This window comes from Scomber scombrus, chromosome 2, assembly GCF_963691925.1.
Source record: "Scomber scombrus chromosome 2, fScoSco1.1, whole genome shotgun sequence".
NCBI classification, from domain to species: domain Eukaryota; kingdom Metazoa; phylum Chordata; class Actinopteri; order Scombriformes; family Scombridae; genus Scomber; species Scomber scombrus.
In genome coordinates this window covers 31,805,871-31,826,451 of record NC_084971.1, presented here as the reverse complement: position 1 = coordinate 31,826,451, position 20,581 = coordinate 31,805,871, and the positions used below count along the sequence as shown (strand labels likewise).

The 20,581-nt window shown below is 38.6% G+C and overlaps 3 protein-coding genes across 3 annotated transcripts; 2 read left to right on the top strand and 1 right to left on the bottom strand.

Moving 5' to 3' along the window:
* The first annotated feature begins 3,390 nt into the window (after nt 1-3,390).
* Nucleotides 3,391-4,143, top strand: LOC133986724 (persephin). The gene is made up of 2 exons (XM_062426337.1): nt 3,391-3,472; nt 3,677-4,143. The coding sequence occupies exons 1-2, from the start codon at nt 3,391-3,393 to the stop codon at nt 4,141-4,143; spliced, it is 549 nt and encodes a 182-aa protein (XP_062282321.1).
* A 963-nt stretch (nt 4,144-5,106) lies between these two features.
* wdr83 (WD repeat domain containing 83) lies at nt 5,107-9,590 on the bottom strand. Its single transcript, XM_062430396.1, has 10 exons — nt 9,459-9,590; nt 9,069-9,181; nt 8,749-8,869; nt 7,888-7,993; nt 7,716-7,764; nt 7,330-7,456; nt 7,091-7,158; nt 6,685-6,793; nt 6,008-6,122; nt 5,107-5,823 (listed from the first exon to the last, which is right to left on the bottom strand). Exons 2-10 carry the CDS (start codon nt 9,169-9,171, stop codon nt 5,665-5,667), a joined length of 957 nt encoding a protein of 318 aa, XP_062286380.1. The 5' UTR covers nt 9,172-9,181; nt 9,459-9,590; the 3' UTR covers nt 5,107-5,664.
* A 140-nt stretch (nt 9,591-9,730) lies between these two features.
* On the top strand, nt 9,731-18,665 carry wdr83os (WD repeat domain 83 opposite strand). Its single transcript, XM_062430384.1, has 4 exons — nt 9,731-9,877; nt 11,970-12,075; nt 14,353-14,450; nt 18,271-18,665. Exons 1-4 carry the CDS (start codon nt 9,828-9,830, stop codon nt 18,335-18,337), a joined length of 321 nt encoding a protein of 106 aa, XP_062286368.1. The 5' UTR covers nt 9,731-9,827; the 3' UTR covers nt 18,338-18,665.
* Nucleotides 18,666-20,581: the final 1,916 nt, after the last annotated feature.

Here is a 20,581-nt window from a genome sequence, read left to right as displayed (position 1 = left end):
TTGTGGTTTTTGTACATAGAGGGTATTCTGGGTTAAATTGGACCTTTATTTAAAAAAAAAAAAAATAAGCCCACACGTCGATGTGTCCTTGGGTCAGATAGTTAACCCCAAATTGCTCCCCTGATGTCTGCGGCAACAGTGTATGAATATGTGTGTGTGACCGTTAGTTTCCTCGTGATTAGCAGGTTGGCACCCTGCGTTGTATCTGCTGCCATCACTGTATGAATGTGTGTGAATGGGTGAATGAGACATGTAACGTAAAAGTGCTTTGAGTAGTCATAACGACTAGAAAAGCGCTATATAAGTACAGTTCATTTACCATTTACCATTAGCTTCCCCCTAACATGAACATATGATTGTGTGTGTGAATGGGTGAATGTGACTTCTGGTTGTCGAACTACTAGAAAAGCACTGTAGCACAACTACAGTCCATTTACCATTTACCATAATATAATGTGCTTATGATACAATCAAACTGTATAAAAACCTAAAGAATAAACTCTCTCTGCTCTCTGAAAGCTTCAGTACGGATTAATAACACATTTATTAATGACAGATGAGGTATTAATGAATGATAAATAGGTTCAGAAGTTTGTTATAGAGACTAATCATGAAGGTATACTGTGAAGGGACAAAATAAGAACTGTATAAATACCTCAAAATGTAACATATACATAGTTATTATCCAACTGTAGCTGTTTTGTAGGGTTTGCATGAGGTGAAACAGCTTACAATGTGTGATGGGGATGATTCTGAGTATTGGAGACCAGCAGATAGTCCAAGAAATCTATAATCAGTGTTGTTAAACACCTGTATTTGAAGAGGAGCTCGCTTAAAAATACATTTCTCATTTTTTAATGTCTAATTTTGTGCAGTCTCCAGAGCCTTATCCTCGAAAGAATTATTGAAATTCCTGGCAGTAAATTTCATGGAGCACTTTGAGTTCAAGATTTAGGGATGATTCCTTTTTAATTCATATCAGCAGTGCTATAATAAATGAGAAATGGGGATGTTTAACTGAAATAAATAAATAAATAAATCTCATTGGACACACTCCTCTGTCTAAATATAACTAAGTGAAACCAGAAGGCAAATATTAACACAGCTAAGTAATGTCCTTTTTTAAAATTATTATTGCATTATTTGCATGCATTGGATATTTCCTGCTATGTGAACTGCTCTCTCTTCTCTTTAGTGTTCATTCCTTTGTTTACCTGCATTTATGTCCCACCTGCTTCTCCTCTTGATTATGTCAACACCTGACTGAAGGAGTTTACACGAGCACACTTTCATAAATGTGCATTTTCTCTATAAAAGGAATACTGTATATGTTAAAAAAAGAAGAAAAAAATGGCAAGGAAATAAGAGTCTGGAGTAGTTAGTCTGTATAACTACAATATGTCTTTTCTTGTCTATGCAACATACAGTAACTGAACCAGTGTTTTGCAGGAATTGTCTGAGATTACAGTTTAACAAAATTAATCTGTATTATCTTGAAGGCTCATCTAGTTAAATTAAAATGATGGTGTCAATTAAGACTGTTTTAAATAGTTTGCATTTGGCTCTGTGACATTATCCTGCTGTTAAAAGGTTTGGGTAATAATGGGAAATAAGCAACTAATTTATTCTCATCATGCTTAGATGAATCTGTCCAGCAATACATTTCCAATTATATTCTTAAGAAACTAAATATGTCAGGTTTTTGACGTCATGTCATTCTGTTTGCTAACATTAAACTAAACTCTTCTGTACATGGCTAAATGACCAGACTCTTAAGGTGTTTATACCACCTGTCTTTTATAAATCAAGTTGAGACTGTCTTTGATGTTCTTCATTAACAACGCCATCATTTTAATTGAACTGGGTGAGTTGCTTGGATATGGAGGACCGATTTACTCCATCAAGACAAGACAGATTAGTTTTGTCTGATTGTTTGTTTAAGTGTAAACTTAGGCAAAACACAATACCTTATTAGATCTGTATTCTTGGCTGTAAAGTTGATTATTTTACTATTACTTATATTTTTACTATTACTAATAATTACTTATTCTTACTTAATTTAGTCTTATAAGCAGTTGTAATTGAATCTAGGGAGATGATACGTGTTATTATAGGGCTGAATGTGATTAAAGCGATTGGTTTCTGTATTCTCAGATAAAGAGAAGGACCAGACAGAGACAGACAGACAGACAGACAGACAGACAGACTTATATTTGGCAACTCATTACATAATTCAGCAGTTATCCATATTTCCAGCCTGAGTCACATCATTTTGCTATAAAAAAAAATTAAAAAAGAAGGTGCACAGAGGTGTTTGACCTGCACACCTGGCAGAAACAAGATCCAAATATGCACTTCTTCTTCTTCTTCTTCTTTTTTCTTGCAAACTCCAAATTCCACTCACCGCCTGTTCGGGCCCTCTGACCTTTACATAATGCATATTCTACATATTCTACATGTCAGCCACACATTGCTGGTGAAATCCCTCAATTTATGGACCAGCTCTGCCTCTTCCTCTCGAGACGAGTCACCCATTGTGGAATGTGTGCTGAAACGGGCCCCTGTTGTGTTTATAATTATAACCTGACTTCCTTTTTCTTTCTCCTTTAGCATTTTAACCTTTTAGAGTTTCCTTCTTCCTTTTTACGTTTGTTTATCGATCCTCAGACATCACGTTTGTGATTAGAAAAAGTGACAAAAGCAAGCAGATGATAACGGGAGCGTACTTTTCAGACATTCCAGAGTGACGACTCATCTTTCCGTTTTAAAAAAAAAGCGCTCCATCCTTCACATTTCCTACATCGATCCTTTTTTCGTGCCTCCGTTTTGTTTATCTATTGATAATTCTCCGTCTATGACTGTACCTCTTGGCTGTCTTTCCACTTCCGTGTCTGTCTAGCTATCTTCCTCTGATGATGATTTATCGCACGCATACTTCTCAGCATCATCAAAGTGGCATCATTGTCCACTCCTTTAGCAGCTTTTAAGAAGCCCCAAAAAACCTCCATTTGCCAAGGGGCCAGCATCCTCTGGAAAAACATCTGCAAGGGGAAACTCAACAATAAACCTGGTGATTTACACCAATTAGATAATCCCAACAGGACAAATTCTGGGTCAAACGCCCGCCTGCCCTCCTACGCTGCCTGTCAAGCCTCAGGTGAGTGGGATAGTCTGTTGGCAAGTAACGGGTTAGCGTCTGTCTTCCCCCTACACCTCCTCGTCTCGTCCCTTCGCCCCCCTTCATCTCCGAGGGCTATATATTGGAGGTCGCGACTCTGTCTGTATCTTAAGCATACGCTCGCACCCGCAGACGCTCGCTGACAACACGCAATAACACACGTCTGGTTCTCTCTTGAGCGACGGCGTGTAGACGAATAGCAGATTGTAGCGATGAGGTCCCTGCTGCTGAAGCTGGTCGTGATTCTGGTCTGCATCCAGAGGGGAGAGGGCCACTGGCTGAGGTCACTGATTGGTAAGTGCTGGGTCGTGACCTATGACCTTTTGGCTGAATATTACTTTTTACTGTATTTCAGAATTGTGTATTAAATATGGTGTTCTTTTTCATTTTTGAGCTAGACTGCTGTAAATATTGTTTGACATTAGGAGCCTTTTTATAGATTTATTCTCTGTAATTTGGTGCATGTGACGTATAGATAACTCTTTCTGCCTTTTCTAGATCAGAGATGGGAAACAGCATCTCCACACGTGTCTCAAAGTGAGGAGAAGAGAAGCGGAGATCAAGCTGAAGAAGATGGCCACACAGAAGCTTCTGGAGTCGGGCCATCACTCAATCCCATCGTCCCGATCCCAGTCCGATCACGCCGCTCCACTCAAGACTCCCAGTGTGGCCTTCACTCCATCCTGCTGCAGGTTCGAGACCTCGGGCTGGGCTACGACTCGGACGAGACCGTCCTCTTCAAGTACTGCAGCGGGACGTGTCCCCGCGTTCGCTCCAACCACGACCTCACCCTCACCAACCTGCTGCTCAGCGGGGTTCTCCCCCACCCGGCGCCCGGCGAGCTGTGGCACAACGCGCCCTGCTGCCGGCCCACCCACCACGAGGACATGGCCTTCCTCGATAACTCGCATCGCTGGCACAAAGTGGAGAAGCTGTCGGCAGCGGGATGCAACTGTGTGGGCTAAAAGGGTGAACGTAGACGGGTGCGAAGCTTGGAGTGAAAGGGTGGGGGCTGTGTGGAGATACTGAGATGATCTGGGAGGACAAAGCAGGTTTTCTTGTAATTTCTGTAAATGAAAAACTTTCATTCCAAAAAAATGTCTTAGTTATTTATGTCACAAAGTCAAGCAATTTTCCCAAAATTGACATGTAAATGCTTTTGGGTGAAAACCTCACTACTCCAGTTATGTTGATTTAAATGTTTTGACTTCAGCTGAAGATCTCACGAACCTCAACAGGATCAGAATTTAACAACTTTTGGCTCATGAAAGCTTTTAAAAAACCTACTCTGATATCAGTCAAGCTAAAAACGTTGGCTTTCTGAGTTCATGAACAGTTTTATTTCTGGAAGAGGGGAGTTTTTCATTTGACGTCTGCTATAAATAGATAGAGGGATTTGGAGGGGAAGCCTTCAAATGTAAATACTTTTTCAAACTTGTCAACTGATTTTGCTCTTTTTTTTTTATGTTCGATTTTTCCCGACAAAGCTATTTAGAAGAGTCGAGCTGATCAGAGACACGACTCTACAAGAAACTACTTGACTTTTTCTTTTTTTTTCCTTTTGTAAATAAGCTGACATTATATTTATTTAAGATCTTCAGTGCAATTTCGAGGTTAATAATAGATTTGGATCGTGTGTGTACGAAGCTGTGGTTCGACAGCCGAGTGAAGCTCTCTTTTACCATTCAGACAAAGTTGCCGACGTTCCAGCCACATTTGAAAAAATCTATTTATGTAATCTAAGTTATTTATTTATTTGTTGCCATTCATTTTTGTCATGCTAATTTATTTTTTACTGTGCTCATCTCTGTGTTGATTGTTTGTACAGTTCCTAATAAAGATAAACTTGCACAGAACTAAACCGTGTTGGTGGGAGCATCATTTATGTGAAGCGAGAGAGAGAGAGAATACATAACGTGGTGTATGTTACAAAAAAAGACGTTTATTCGGTTTTGTACAAAAATAATTGTCTGTCATACAAAAATGAATAAATCCAAAAGTGTGGGAGCAAAATGACTCAGTAATGAGCTAAAGTCATATCTAAATTGGGTAATCTGTGAAACATCTGGGAGCAAAATCTCAACAGCAGTAACGTTTTTGTATATTTAACGGCTTTAAATACAAACTGGGAATCTGACTGAGGAGTTAACTTTACCTAGAAAGCCACAATCTAGAAGTAGCTCACCTCAGACTGAAATAAAACCACTTTTTCCACAATGATCATTTATAAATTTGCATATACTCCAATTATGATCTCTTTAATTTGAGTGGCGCACATCAGCCTTTGCCTTATATTCCTTCTTTCAGCACTTATTTTAACACCAGTAACCTAGTGTTTACAGACAGAGAAGAAGAACTAAATGTGGTAGTAAGATGCCACATTATGTTTTTTTTTAAATCAGTAGTATCAGCCATCCTAATTTGGGTTTCTTTAGGATGACAGTATATAACCCGGGTTACTGGAATGTCTACTACTTTCACCCTCTCTACGTAGCCATGGCATCCTCCTCCTCTGTCTCCTCCGGCTCTGCCCCCCACACCTGGACACGCCCCTCCATGGCTGTAAGGAGGCAGACCTCTGTCGGGTGGAAAGCAAGAGACTGGACCACAGCTTTCCCCACCGGCAGCTTCAACGACAAAGACCCCTGGAAGTGAGAGATGGGACAGAATATTTGTTAGTGCATACTTCATCAAAATTAGGTGGGAAAATAGCCTAGTGAGGGTAATTTAGATTTTGATGATGGACTGAGGCTTAAAGACAGACACTCCTATGATATTCTGTCATAAAATCAAACAAGAGGATGATGGAGGTTGTAACTGGACGCTCACCTCCACGAGGTCCCAGCAGTAGACGTGTCCGTCCTCTGAGCAGCTCAGGATGTGAGTGTCTTTACTGGACAGGCAGCAGTCCAGCTTATAGCCCTTCATCTTGTGTCCTGTATACCTAAAGCCAAAACAAACAAAACAAATTCAGGTAATGTGTTAAAACATAAATGACAGTTTACAGCTTAAATAGTCGAATAAAAGCTAATAAGAGCACTTTGAGTTAATTAGATTTTTTCAAGCCTAAATATTGTTTAAAGTCCCTGCTTTTGTCTTTGCAAGTTTACCGTGATTAGAGATTTAATGTCACTGTGGACCAAAAAGTATACATTACAGTGGAGTAGGAAATGTTGCATCAAGCGCAATTTAGAATATGTCCCCATTATATAAAGTTATATAAAGTTATATAAAATATTGAAGAAGATGCAATTGTTCTTCTGATCATGAGTCAAGTACTAAATAAACCTGCAAATGCTGAAACTGCATTTTTCACAACCACAAATAGTACATTTGCACGTCTAAAGTTGTGTTTTTACTTGGACTTCATCCTTTTTTATTGATGAATACTCAAAACAGTGAGCCCTTCTCCTACAGTCATACTCGTTTACAAAGTGGTGATGTGATGTGAAGGCATCAAGCTATAAATGAGACATAAACAGTTGATTCTGCTGAACTTCACTCACTCTCCCAGCATTTCTCCGGTGTTCTTGTCCAGCAGTCTGACCGTTGAATCCAGACTGGAGCTCAGTGTGCACTGACCGTCCTGACTGAAACACACGCAGGTGATGGGACCTGGAACACACAAACATAATATAAGTTACAAGTTGCATTTAAAAATTCTGTGCAAACGTCCTTTACCAGGCAGGTGAAAATGTGGATGATCAAGTTACACATTAAGAACTGTTGTCTGCGTGCTTAATGATAAATCAGTGCTTAACTTTATATATCGCTGTTGGCTTTCTACTCTTATGAGCTATCTTCTCATTTTCTGCAGTGTAACAATATGATTATTATCAACTTTATTTTTCCGTATAGTCATTGTCACATTATCTGAATGTTTGAAATACTGTAATAGAAAAGACTGCTCACTGCTGATGAAGTCCACGTGTAATTGTCCCATTCTCAGGTCGTAGCGCCTCACTCTACCGTCCACCGACCTAAAACAGAAGATGTTTGTTGTGAGAATAAAACAGAGTGTCAGTTAGATCTATTTTGTCTTTTTAAACATTTTAACTGCTGCAGTTTAAATGAATCATGAGACATTACTGATTTGTGAATCAATCTTAAAAAACAAATCCAAATAATAGAGAAATAAGTAGTTTTCTGACCCGGTTAGCAGCTCGTGTTGCATCACCTTCACGCTGCTGACGCTGTCTGAAGCCTCATCCAGAACCTGAATGGGCTCAAATCGACGGGACCTGGTGTCCCAGCATCGCACCGACCCGTCTATGGACCCTGGATGGTGAAAAAAAAATACATATAATTACAATTACATTAAAATAAAATAAAAAAACTGGATTTTTTTAATACACAAAAGAGACACAATTTGATCAATATTAGTCTTGATAATTATATGGCAGAACATAACACATAAAGACAATGTATTATCCCATAAATTACATAATATATACCTGATACATGCAATAACATCCACAAACTAAATGTATACTAATATACTGAGTATTGTAGTAATGTTACATGAATGGAAACTTACCAGACAAAATGACAGTTGCTTCCTCATTGAATTGGACACAGTTCACTTTCTGCAAACAAAAAATTTGAGTGAGATGAAGAAGAAAAAGCAAAAGCCGAACACACAGATACTTTAGAATACAAAAAAAGTGAAATTGTGTCGATGCATTAAACTATCAGACAGCAGAACTGACCCCAGCATGACCTCTGAGCTTTCGTGTGACCTGGCCTGTGGCGACGTCCCACAGGATCACCGTCTTGTCCGAGCTGCAGGTGCAAATCTGGCTGTTGTCAAAGGAACTGTGGAAGCAGCCAAAGCAGAAACAAAGATGGTTAATTCATGCAGGGGGTAAAGAGTTATAAAGAGCTGTTGTGTACCTCAGTATCTACAGTAGATAGTTAGTTAGTAATTGAGTCATGCACGTACCAGTACTAAGCCCACATGGACACAATACAGCTGCTACACTTCCTACATTACACTGAAAACTGTATCTGCTCTACAGCTAAAATCAGCCTCACATAAAGCTTCCTTTTCTGAAACACAGCTCAAGTTTTTTCATCATTTATCCAGAAAAAAAACTCCCATCAGAAAAGGAGGACGCTTCGTAAAATGTTAGTGTAGTTATTTTAGTTAATTTGTGGTTGTAGTTAATTATTCATATCATATAGTTAGAGCTGCAGGGTTAGGGTTAGAAAATCGTGAGGATTTTAAGCTGTTTGGTGTCATAAATGATACTGAACTGACCATCTTTAGATTTTGGACTATTAATCACATAAAAAGAGACATTTGAAGATGTAAACATGAGCTATAAGAAGTTAAAATGGGCATTTTTCACTATTGTATGACATTTTATATGCAAAAAAATGAATCAATTAATCAATAAAATAACTGGCAGATTAACTAATAATGAAAATAATTGTTAGTTGCAGCCCTACATGTATCTATCTATCTCTTAAGCACATATTTACTACATCTTCGTGTGTCTATCATGCAATCTGATGACACTAATATTGCTGATTTAACGTTCCTGACGAAGTGACAAATCTTCTCTCACCCGTCTGCATCCAGAACCTCGTATCCGTGTCCGCTGTACGTCTTCAACAGCGTCCCTCGGCTCACACTCCACAGCTTCAGAGATTTGTCACTGCCGCAGGACAGCACGTAGTTACCATCAGCTGACAGAGACAGGAGACAGGAGAAAGGAGACAGGTGTGAGCTAAAGCAACTTGCATCATCAAGAGCATACAGACTTAAATAATACAAATGTGTCACAATAGAAACAGACTACAGTATGCATATTTTCCTATCTTGCATAGTGGTTTATCTCAACAGTCCCAAACATTAGTAAGATGAATATTTGTGTCTGTTTATCACCATTGAAGCGGACGGCCCTGACAGCTCCTTGCTGACAGTCGATGGTCCTGAGCAGATGCTGAGGAAGCTGAGGAGCCTCAGGTTTGGGGAGAGGAAACGACATGACACCCAACCTGTGAGGAGAAACACAACACAACACATGTCATTTAACAACTTCCTACTACATTACCAGCTGTGTATGTGCTTTTAGCCCTTATATTTTGAAATCTGCACATTTATTGGAACTGTAAGTCGTCTGATGTTACCTGTTGGCTCCTTAAAAACTCTCTAAAATGAAACATCTGCTTTCTAGCTTGAAAAGTAGATTTTTGTAAACAAACCTGACTAGCATACAAACACTTTACAGCTAGCATTTCCTTCTTATAGAGGTTAAAATGTGTTTTTACTTACTTTTACCCCCCAAAAAGTTCAAGTTCAGGGTTGAGCCATGTCGATATTCCTGATAAAATTAGTTAAATCAATTAATAACCTATTTTAACCTCATGTTTTTTAACAATCTAGCTAAAGTCTCCATTCATTTTGCTAACACGCACAATGCATACTGGGAATTAAGCACTCCTTTCAAAATAAGATTTCAAACAGCTTCCTCCCGCTATATTTCACCCTACGGGTTTACGCTAAGCTTTTATTCTGAAACACACCGGAAGTACACGTGGGTCCATTCACGAAAGGGCCGATCAGCTGTCCTTCTGTCACCGGAGTTTAAATCGCCATCTCCTCCTAAATAAAACACATTAAACGAGTGAATTATAGTATATCATGACTTCCAACAATATGTCAGACCCTAGGCGACAGAATAAGATACTGAGGTGAGTGTTTTATACAGAAAATAGAGCTTTTTTGTTGGTGAATTTAACCATTTTAGCTAACAGCAGCTAATCAGCTAACTCCTTAAACTCACGTCATGAGTGTAGCATGAAGGGATTAGTGATGAGCTCATTTAGATTTAGGGTTTAAACACCTCTGAACTGTCTTTATATGTTGATAATAACTTACATATTAAATCCTCAGGCGGTGGTTTAGTTGCTGTGTTCATTTATTTGTCAACACTTTATATTAAATGAGCAGCGTTTCCATCTATTTGCCTTAATCTCACTTTCTGAATGGGCTTCTTTTCAGTTTTCTTTATTTTTTTTTAAAAACTAGAGCTGTAACTGAGGAGTATTGTCATTTATCTGTCCATAAAATGTGAGAAAATTGTGTAAAATTGTCCCACAACCCAAGAATACGTCCTCAAATGTCTTGTTTTGTCCACAATCCAATGATTTTACTATAATTAAGATGCTGCAATCACATAATTTGGCCAGTTTTTCTTAGTAAATGAGTCAATCAATCAATTATCCAAGTAGTTGACCATTAACTTGACTTTTATGCTGTATAATCAAAGGTCAGTGGATACAGTGGATACCCCTGCACACACACATGGGCTGCTTTTCTTGGTTTTAACTTGGCCCTTTGGCTTCAATTAGGACAAATCTTACTGTTAAAGTATAAAATTATATTTTAGTCAATGACGATCTTCTAATTTTGTGCCAACAGCTTGGGAAAGACTCCTGTTTACCTGTTTAAATATGCAAAGCTGGGTCCATCAATCAATCCATCTTTATATATATAGACTGTACTCTTTAGATGAAATACTCTTAAACTGGGTCCATTAAAAAATGCTTTTCCCAGTTTTTTGTGGCCTTCATAAACTCAGAACTCAGCCCCATCTAACACCCTTAACATGAACTGAATGCTGAATGTGAGCCAGACCTCATCGCCAACATCAGTTCACAACCTCATTAAATCTCTCTTTTGGCTTAATGAGAGTAAATTACTGCAGCCAGGTTCCAAAATGTGATGGAAAGCCTCCCGAGAAGAGTGGAGGGTGTCACAGCAGCAGATGGAGAACCATTGTTTAATATTTAGATGTTTAACACTCAGCTTTTGTGTGAAATGTGCAGGTGTTTTGAGTGTGGAAACAGAAGCAGGGGTGTGATAGTAACAGAACTCACATAACATGAAAAGTGATGTAAAAGTGTGTAAAGGCTTGTAGTACACAGTAGTCTGCACATATCACTTTCACAATATTAAATACATTAAAATACGCTTTTTAAGACATAAATATACTCTGCTTTGAATAATAATGTGTATCTGATACGTTTTTCCCCCCAAAATATTGCCTAATTGCCTTTTCCCTCATTAAAAATCCACAGTCTGTGAATAAGTTAAAAGGTTTAGCTGCAGGACACGACGTGATTTAGTCAAGTAGGACATGTGAACAGGAGTATTTTAGTTTTTCTGGAAACAGCTGATGATGTGAACTAATTTAAGTGGTGGCTAGTTGAACCGTACTTAATCATAAGAGAAGCTAATATATGCTTCTTTCAAAGGCCACAGTCACAATAATACAAATATGAACTATAAAAATGCACCAGACTTCTCCTTGTCCAAAGATCTGCTATTAACAAATTGTCATTCTTTTTGTATAGCAGGATATGATTTAGACAAGTCGTTGTAAAAGAAGCACAGGAGTAGCACACTGATGTCAGATCACAATATTGATCGAAGAACTACTTCTACTTAATCATGTCGTACGTCATAGGGCATAAAATATCTCCTACTTCACTATAAAGTCCATCCATCCTCTGTGTTTGTGCACTGGATGTTTTAAGTCTCCACATCACACACATGAATATTGGACCAGGATTGGCTTTTAAATAGTTGTGAAATCCTACTCATAGGCCTCTTTAACTTAGATTTTAATGAGCACATAGAATCTCATTCATCCTCCTGCACAGTGAAACAAACATTAAACTGCTGTAACAGGAAGAAAGACACATTTTTAAGTGGAGTTTGACTTTAAAACACACATTAAAATACTTTGTGTATTTGATTATGTGTTTTTGGTGTTTGCAGGTACAAGCCTCCCAGCACAGAGACCAACCCCACACTGGAGGACCCCACCCCCGACTACATGAACCTGCTCGGCATGATCTTCAGCATGTGTGGACTGATGCTCAAGGTGACCTACACACACACACACACACACACACACACACACACACACACACACACACACACACACACACCTCTGTCCCCTATACCTCCTCTGTGTCCACACTAAACACTAAAGGGCCGTTCCCTCTGAAGGGTAACGCCCGGTCCGACTCAGTCGTTCCATTTGGAAGATTAAAGGTAAACTCACCTTTTCAGGTTGAAGGATGAAGGGCAGCGTTTGTCTTTCAGCTCTGAGGACACAATGGACTTAATCAGGAGGGCGAAGGCAGCGGATTCATGTGGCCTTAAAGCACAACAGTAGATCATTTGTTTAATTGATTGTCTTTCCATCTAAAAATATGCTGTTTTTTTTAACTTCTTTATATTAAATGTTTTATTCAGAACAATTGAACATATTATTTCCTCCTAAAATCCCAACATTCAGTAACACACTGCCATGTCTAGGTGTACATAATAATGGCAACACCTAACAATCTCCTATATGAATATATGAATATATGTATTCTGCAGGTAAATGCAGTAAAACAGTACTATGCATGTGAAGGAAACACAGCAAAGTATAATAATAATAGTAATAATGATGCATTTTATTTAAAGGCACATTTCAAAGCACTCAAAGACACACATAAATCAACAACAATACATTAAACATAATAAAATAAGCAAGCTTTGACGTGGAAGTTAGTGCAAAAAGTTTAAAGCCTTTGGAGTAACTTTTTCCTTGGAGTGCTGTTATCCTGTTTGGGAAGTGTGTGTGTGTATAAGAGCACTTTATAAATGAGAGCACCAAATTAAAGATCATCATGGACTCATTTAATTGATGCCTTTTTTATCGACTATGCTGTTTTCTCACATCTATGTGTTCAAGTGTCTCCACAGTAAACTTCAACTTTCAGCTGAGACCTGTTTATTTGTGTTAATTATGAGTTTGTCTGTCTGTCTCCAAAGAAATGTCTGGTTGGGGGGTTATTACACAATTACTAATCATCTGTTAAAAAAAAAACTGTGGTCTGTAACCTCAGCCAAGTTTCACAATATGAATGCGGCTTAATTACTTTCTTACTTACTTTTGGATTACCTCAATATCATAATAATAAGGACACAATATCAAATAATAAAGACAATAAAAAAGAAGAGTAATGTAGAATAATGTAGCATCAAACATATGTAGTCTGCTCAGTGTATATTTAAAGAGGAACTTGCTCTTCATTCAGCACATTCAAGCAGCAGCCGATCGATCTACAATAAAAGTAAACAACATATGACGTGCATTACAGAGAATGTTCTCAATGGAAAGCCTCTGGCAAAAGAGCACGTACCCCAGACACGATAAACAACTAAGAACGGACTTCACTTAAAGGAAAGAAGCTGATCTGATTAAGCAGAATCAATAACTGACGAGAAACACCACTACTAGTCACTAAGGAGCAGAAGCACTATCTCAGAGTCACAGGCAAGGCAACAATCACTACACTGCCGGATCAAGGAACGAGTGGCTCGAGCCTTTCTGCTGAGGATGATTGCGATAGGTCACAGCTGCGGCCATTAGCTGAGGAAGGGGGAGAGCAGTACCTGTTGGGAAGAGAAAACGGCATCAAACACAACACAAAAGTACTTCAGCACCTAACACCCACCAGCTGTGTGCAGACATGTGTGCAGCAGCATCAAGGGCTTCACTGTGTCCTTTTTATTCGGCTCTACCTGCGTGAATCATCTGAGGTTTCTCTGACTCATTCAGTGTTCGACAACCAATGACACGCTGTCATCTCCGGGTGACATCACACACACACACACAGTCATATCAGTGGAGAGCCGTTATGTCTTAAACTCGAGCTGTCTTGTAACTTAATCGTATGACTCTTTGGGGTCGTCACAGTGCGTAACGATCGTAAGTTCACTATGTGTGTGTTCGTGCATCCACTGGTATCATCCTTTATTATCACATAACTGTGGATCACTGAGTTATTTTGCCATCTCATTCCTACTCTGCTTACATTTTGGACTTTTAAAGTGCATGGCAGTATATCTTTATTTTAAAATGTTTTCTAAAGTTGTAATCCTGCTAACAATCCTAATTTTTACCCAGTTTATTGGTAATCGACTACACCTTTTTTTCCTGTAACTTTAACAGAGTACAATAACTTAATTACGTAAAATCGTTCCATGTGTTTCATTACCTCCCCCAAGCCTGTCTGTTCACTAGCAGAACGTTATATGTATGTTATATGTTTAAATCTTCACTGAGCTCGTATCTAACCTGTGTGCGTGTTTGTGTTTTCAGCTGAAGTGGTGCGCCTGGATCGCTGTCTACTGCTCGTTCATCAGCTTTGCAAACTCCAGAAGCTCCGAAGACACTAAACAGATGATGAGCAGCTTCATGTGAGTACAGCAACACAAAGAGTTCACTTGTATTTGGTGCTAGTTTGGGAGATATGAAGCAAAGCGAAGCGAAGCATCGAGATCAGGAGAAGAAAAGAGCAGCTCTCTGAATGAAGTGCTTTGAATTTACTATCTTTTGTCTAATCTAGAGCTTAGAGATAAATCAATAATATAGTTCATTGACTTTAAGTGGAAATGGTCATATCATATGATCATTTTAATAACATTATGTGTCCGAGTAAGTGATTCTAATCTGTAAAAAAAAAAAAACAACAAAACTTTTAAAATTAGTAATTATTTCTTTTATTTGTAAAGCACCTTTCATACAAAAAATGCAGCTTAAAGTGCTTTACAACAAAATAAATTACATACACCAAGTGCTTCACATTAAAAGAGCTGAATAGGAGCATAGAGCAATGTTTAAAAAAAGAAAGAGGAAATAAAAAGAAACATTAATGCAATAAAATAGCAATGATTTCAAAATAGCAAAAGTAGTACACAGTAAGAGTAGCTTTAAAAAATAGACTAAATATATAGATATACACATTTAAATACATTAATTTGTTAGTATCCTCATATTTAATCCTCACATATTGTTTATATTCTGACTCATAATTAGTCTCTGCACCAATTCTTATTCATAAAATCATTCATTAATAAATAGTTGATTAATCCTTAATTAAGAGTATTCTATTTAATTACGGAGGGAAAAAGACCAGTAGAACATTTTATAGAATATGAAGAATACAGCAACATGTTTGAATGGTGATGACATTCACAAAAATGTGTATCAGCTGCACAAAAATAAGAATATGATGAATTTTATTTCAATTTTTTGTATATTTAGGGTCACATTAGACAAAAATAGTTATGACAAGGGTACTACTGTATGTATTTACAGTAAAGTCTTGAATTACGCAGCTTTAAAACTGTAGGTTAGACTCCATCCCGGCTGCCATTGAGACTCCTGATGAGCCAAGTCTAATGTCCAAAAGCTTTTAACTGTGTGACCTCCAGCGGTGGCACATTTCCATTCACTTATAAAAAGGCGTACTACAGCGGGGGGGAACGGTCCAGTAAAGCTGAGCCGCCCGAAGCCTCGCAGACAAGAGGAAAAGCCCCCGCTGTCCATCGTCTAGATGAGGTTGTACTAAAAGACACGCTTGATGAAGTCATAGTTTAGTCACGCAGGATGTTTGGCTCAGCAAATAATGTCAGACAATGGACTTAATGCATCAGCGTCTTGTGTTTAGATGCTGGTTCAAGGCCAGTTTAAGGACATTTGTCAATTGCCAAGATATTATGTGAGTGTCTCTGTGTTACTGAACAAAGGTGAGTGTCTACAATGGAGGGAAGAGATGTGGAGGTCAGGTGAGGCATTGAGGTTATCAGAACAACCTGTCTTCTTAAGGCCCATTTATGCTCAACGTTAAATACGGATCCGGATACGGACGGAGCATTCTGTCCGTGCTCCGCATTCATTTCGTCCGTATTTCTGCACGCTTCCATAAAGCTTACGGATACGGGCCAAACCATAGACTGTATATAAGAAATGGACGTAACATCCGTGACGTCACCCATTGGTTTGTGGACTGCTGCTCGGAAGCCAATAGTATCGTATCAGAGCAGCGCCATCTTGAAAATTTCAGGTGCATGCTGGGAAAAATAAAAACACGGATTCTACTTATATGGGCATCAGGAGGAGCATGAGGCGCCCTCCTGAACCTGTGAACCAATCCACCTGTCAATCACGACGTAGCCACGCCCTAATGCATACCCTGCTTTATCGTCAAATATAAAACCAGGGAGGCCAAAATGTCCCAAATGAACATCATACTGCATTGAAGAAGGCTTTAAACTAGCGATTGAGACCATAAACACATTTTGAAAACGTTTACTGAGGTTAGAAATCAAGTGAGAAGTTGGTGAATTCTCCATTGACTTGTATAGAGACGGAAGTCCTTTTGACACCAAAACGGTCGCCCCCTGGTGGCCTTTTGATAGAATGCAGTTTTAAGTTACTTCCTCGTTGGCATCATTTCAGAGCACCGGAACTCCCCGCCTGGACCAAACGGAGCAGTATATGTAGCTCTAGTGAGACACGAAGAAGAAATAACAATGGCGGAACTTTTTGAGGAAAGGTTGTGAGAGTTGGTTAGAAACTTTAAACAAATCGTTTTTGTCTTTTATGCAAGAGGTACATTATCAATATCTCCTCCACAGTCGCCATGTTTGTTTTTGAGTTTGTTGTTGTCATAAACTTTTGACTCTGTGCTGCCCCCTGGTGGATGTATTGGTTAACATCCATGCCAACGTAAAGGACGCATGGATGTATATGAGCAGTGACGGTAAAATCGTTTGAAAAGGACATTTACATTTTCGTACGTACGTTGAGCATAAATGGGCCTTTACATGTTTGTGTATATTAAACACTCAGCGTCTTTATACTTCTTTATACCGACTTCAATACTCAGTCAAGGCCTCTGCTCAAATAATAAGCCAACTTTCAAAATACTTCATCGAATTAAAAAACAATCAGAGTGTGTGTTTTGTTTTTTTTGCCTCGTAGGCAATAAGCAGGAAGTAATTTAAAAAGTCACACTTCATGAACAAAAGTGTTATTTGAAAGCAGTGACCAAAACAAATGCAAACAAGTAAGAAAATAACAAAGTGAGCAATACAGCTCACACCTGATTAAGGCTTTTTGTCAGAATACAGAGGTGCTAATGTTGCAATAGGTGAAGTTTAATTTCTTCAAATAAATCTTTATTATTATAGTCTTAATAAGAAATATGCAGTGTTGGAGATTAACTAGTTACATTTACTGATGAAAATGTTGATGATTACAAAGGAGGTTACATCTGAAGTCAGACCTTTAAGATTTTACTCAGGAGGGTTTTTTTCCTCTGTTTTTAATTCTTTGAAATCAATATTTTGTTTATATTAAGTAAATAAATCATGATGTGGGCTTAAATGGAGTCACAGTACCAATTAAACCCACTTTATTCATCAAATATCTTTATTTTATATTTCAAAATCTACATGAACTAATGAATACATTTTCAAATGAGAGATAAATGTTGCTTTATAAGAAATGACCTCCCTTATAAATCATGTCAGTATCCATGAAAAACAGCTGCACTTAGATCTTGGTGTTTTAATGGGAACATTTACCCTAACAGCTGATCTTAGATGTTAGGAAGGAAGGAAGGAAGGAAGGAAGGAAGGAAGGAAGGAAGGAAGGAAGGAAGGAAGGAAGGAAGGAGGGAAGGAAGGAAAGGAGGGTCGAAGGAATGAAGGAAGATAGGAAGGAAAGAAGGACAGAAGGAATGAAGGAAGATAGGAAGGACAGAAGGAAGGAAGGACAGAAGGAATGAAGGACAGAAGGAATGAAGGAAGATAGGAAGGACAGAAGGAAAGAAGGACAGAAGGAATGAAGGAAGATAGGAAGGACAGAAGGAAGGAAGGAAGGACAGAAGGAATGAAGGAAGATATGAAGGAAGGAAGGACAGACAGAAGGAAGGAAAGGAGGGAGGGTGGAAGGAGGGAAGGAAGGAAAGGAGGGTAGAAAGAAGGACAGAAGGAAGGGAGGAAGGAAAGGAAGGTAGGAAGGAAAGGAGGGAGGGAGGGAGGAAAGAAGGACAGAAGGAAGGGAGGAAGGAAGGGAGGAGGGAAGGAAAGAAGGACAGAAGGAAGGAAGGGAGGAAAGAAGGAACAGTCAAAACAGACGGGGTCAATTTGACCCGGAAACGACACCACAAAGGTTAAACTAAGGTAGCAAATAGCGACTTTAAATGTTTTTCTTGTCCTCTGTCTGCAGGTTGTCCATCTCAGCAGTCGTCATGTCCTACCTCCAGAACCCACAGCCAATGTCGCCGCCATGGTAACCAGAAGATGCACGAAAGTGAGCTGCGTACGCTAGAGTGAGTGACGAGACAGCTGACCCCCGGCCGTCGTCATGGTAAAACAGAGACGGGAAAGGAAGGATAATGTGATAGAAAGAGAGAAAGAGACAGAAAACAGACGAGCAGGAGAGGTGGACAGTAAAGAGGACACTTTGTCAAGATGGAGAGATCAAACGGCCTTCGACTGTGTTCTCATGATGTTCCTCTTTTCAATCTTTTTCTAAGTCTTTTGTTGTTTTATGGAAACTTTGACATTTTACTGTTTGGCTGATCTATAATGCGGGGTTTGTCGTTAATAAAGATGTTTTATAAGGAACTGCTGGCTCTGGTTCGTCTTTGGAAGAAAACAATAATGATGCATTCACATCATATGGAAATTATAGTATTTAGAAGTCTATAACCGGTGCATGCTGGGAAAAATAAAAACACAGATTCTACTTATATGGACATCAGGAGGAGCATGAGGCGCCCTCCTGAACCTGTGAACCAATCAACCTGTCAATCACGACGTAGCCACGCCCTAATGCATACCCTGCTTTATCGTCAAATATAAAATCAGGGAGGCCAAATGTCCCAAATGAACATCATACTGCATTGAAGAAGGCTTTAAACTAGCGATTGAGACCATAAACACATTTTGAAAACGTTTACTAAGGTTAGAAATCTCTATATAAATATAACTTGCTCCAATACTTCACATGTGGCACTAAATGACAGCTTCTCATCAACTTAAGTCCCCTTTTTTTAACATTTTAATTCAGTTTTATTCACTTTATCTCACAAAGTAATCAATACAGCTTTACAATAGGTTGCTGGAACATTTTAAAACTTAGAGAATTAAGGTAATTCTGCCCTAATTTAAAGCTAGTTTGTTCAAGGCTGCATTGCTGGGCACTGAAGCTCCCCCCCCCCAAAAAAAACAACTTTTATTTTATTCTAATTGGATAACTCTGCTGTCGGGTGGAAACCTTGTAACTCATATTTTAACTTGCATATTTTGTTTTGGACAAAGGTTTCTGACATTGAGCAATAATCAATATCTGCTTAGTTTTGTTTGATTTTGATTATTTTTTTTCTTTTGTTATCTCTCTCTCTTTGTAAAGCATCCTTGGGCTTGTGAAAGGCACAATATAAATTTAACTTTTTATTATTATTATTGTTATTATCAGCATCAAGAGAATGGGTCAAGCCTTGTGTCGTATTTATGTGGAGCCCACCATCACTGAGGGGACCATTTCTTGTCAAGGTCCAGTCCTGAGTTTGTCACTTTAAACTTTTATAACCTCACATGTTTAACTATGCTTAACATACAATGTAGATAAATGTCTACTAAACTCTTTACAAACTTTATTTAAATAGTATTTTATACACAATACAGTAGATTTGTGTTCTTTTATCCATCAAAAAGGATCAAAATTGCACAAAAAACTGGAAATATCAATTGAAATAAAGCATATTTCTAAACATGGGAATATCTACTAGCACTTAACTTCCAGCTGTAATAATAAATAATAATAATACATTCATTTTATAGAGCCCTTTTAACAGTACTTAAAGAATCAAAGACAAATTAAAACAATGAAACCATACAGAATCAAGTAAAACACAGTCAATAAAATGGAAAAAGAAGCACAAATAGAAAAATATGACAAAAGAAAACATTAAAAAAAAATCAAATAAACAGTAAAAGCAGATTTAAAAAGGTGAGTCTTGAGAAGAGATTTGAATTTGATGAGATCAGTGCAGTCACGGAGGGATTTGGGGGTCCTATGATATGAATGTGGCATTAACCCAGTCTCACCCATACCAAAAAATGAGGTTACGCAACAGTACTTTAAGATATGAATGAATATGTCACAGTGGAGTTATGAGTGTGTTCTCTCAGGTTCAGGTAACGTATAACACAACACACACAGCAGCAGACATTAATCTGTTGAGAGGTCCCCCCCCCCCCCCCCTCTCTCCTCTGTTCAGGAGCTGTTACATCTACTAATCAGCACACACACACACACACACACACACACACACACACACACACACACACACACACACACACACACACACACACACACACACACACACACACACACACACACACACACACACATTTACAGCAGGTCTATCCCTCTCCAGTCTCTTCTCTAGTAAGGGCAATAAAGCAGCGCTCTTTCTCCCCTACAGCATTCACACAGCGTTAATTGCTTGTGTGTGTGTGTGTGTGTGTGT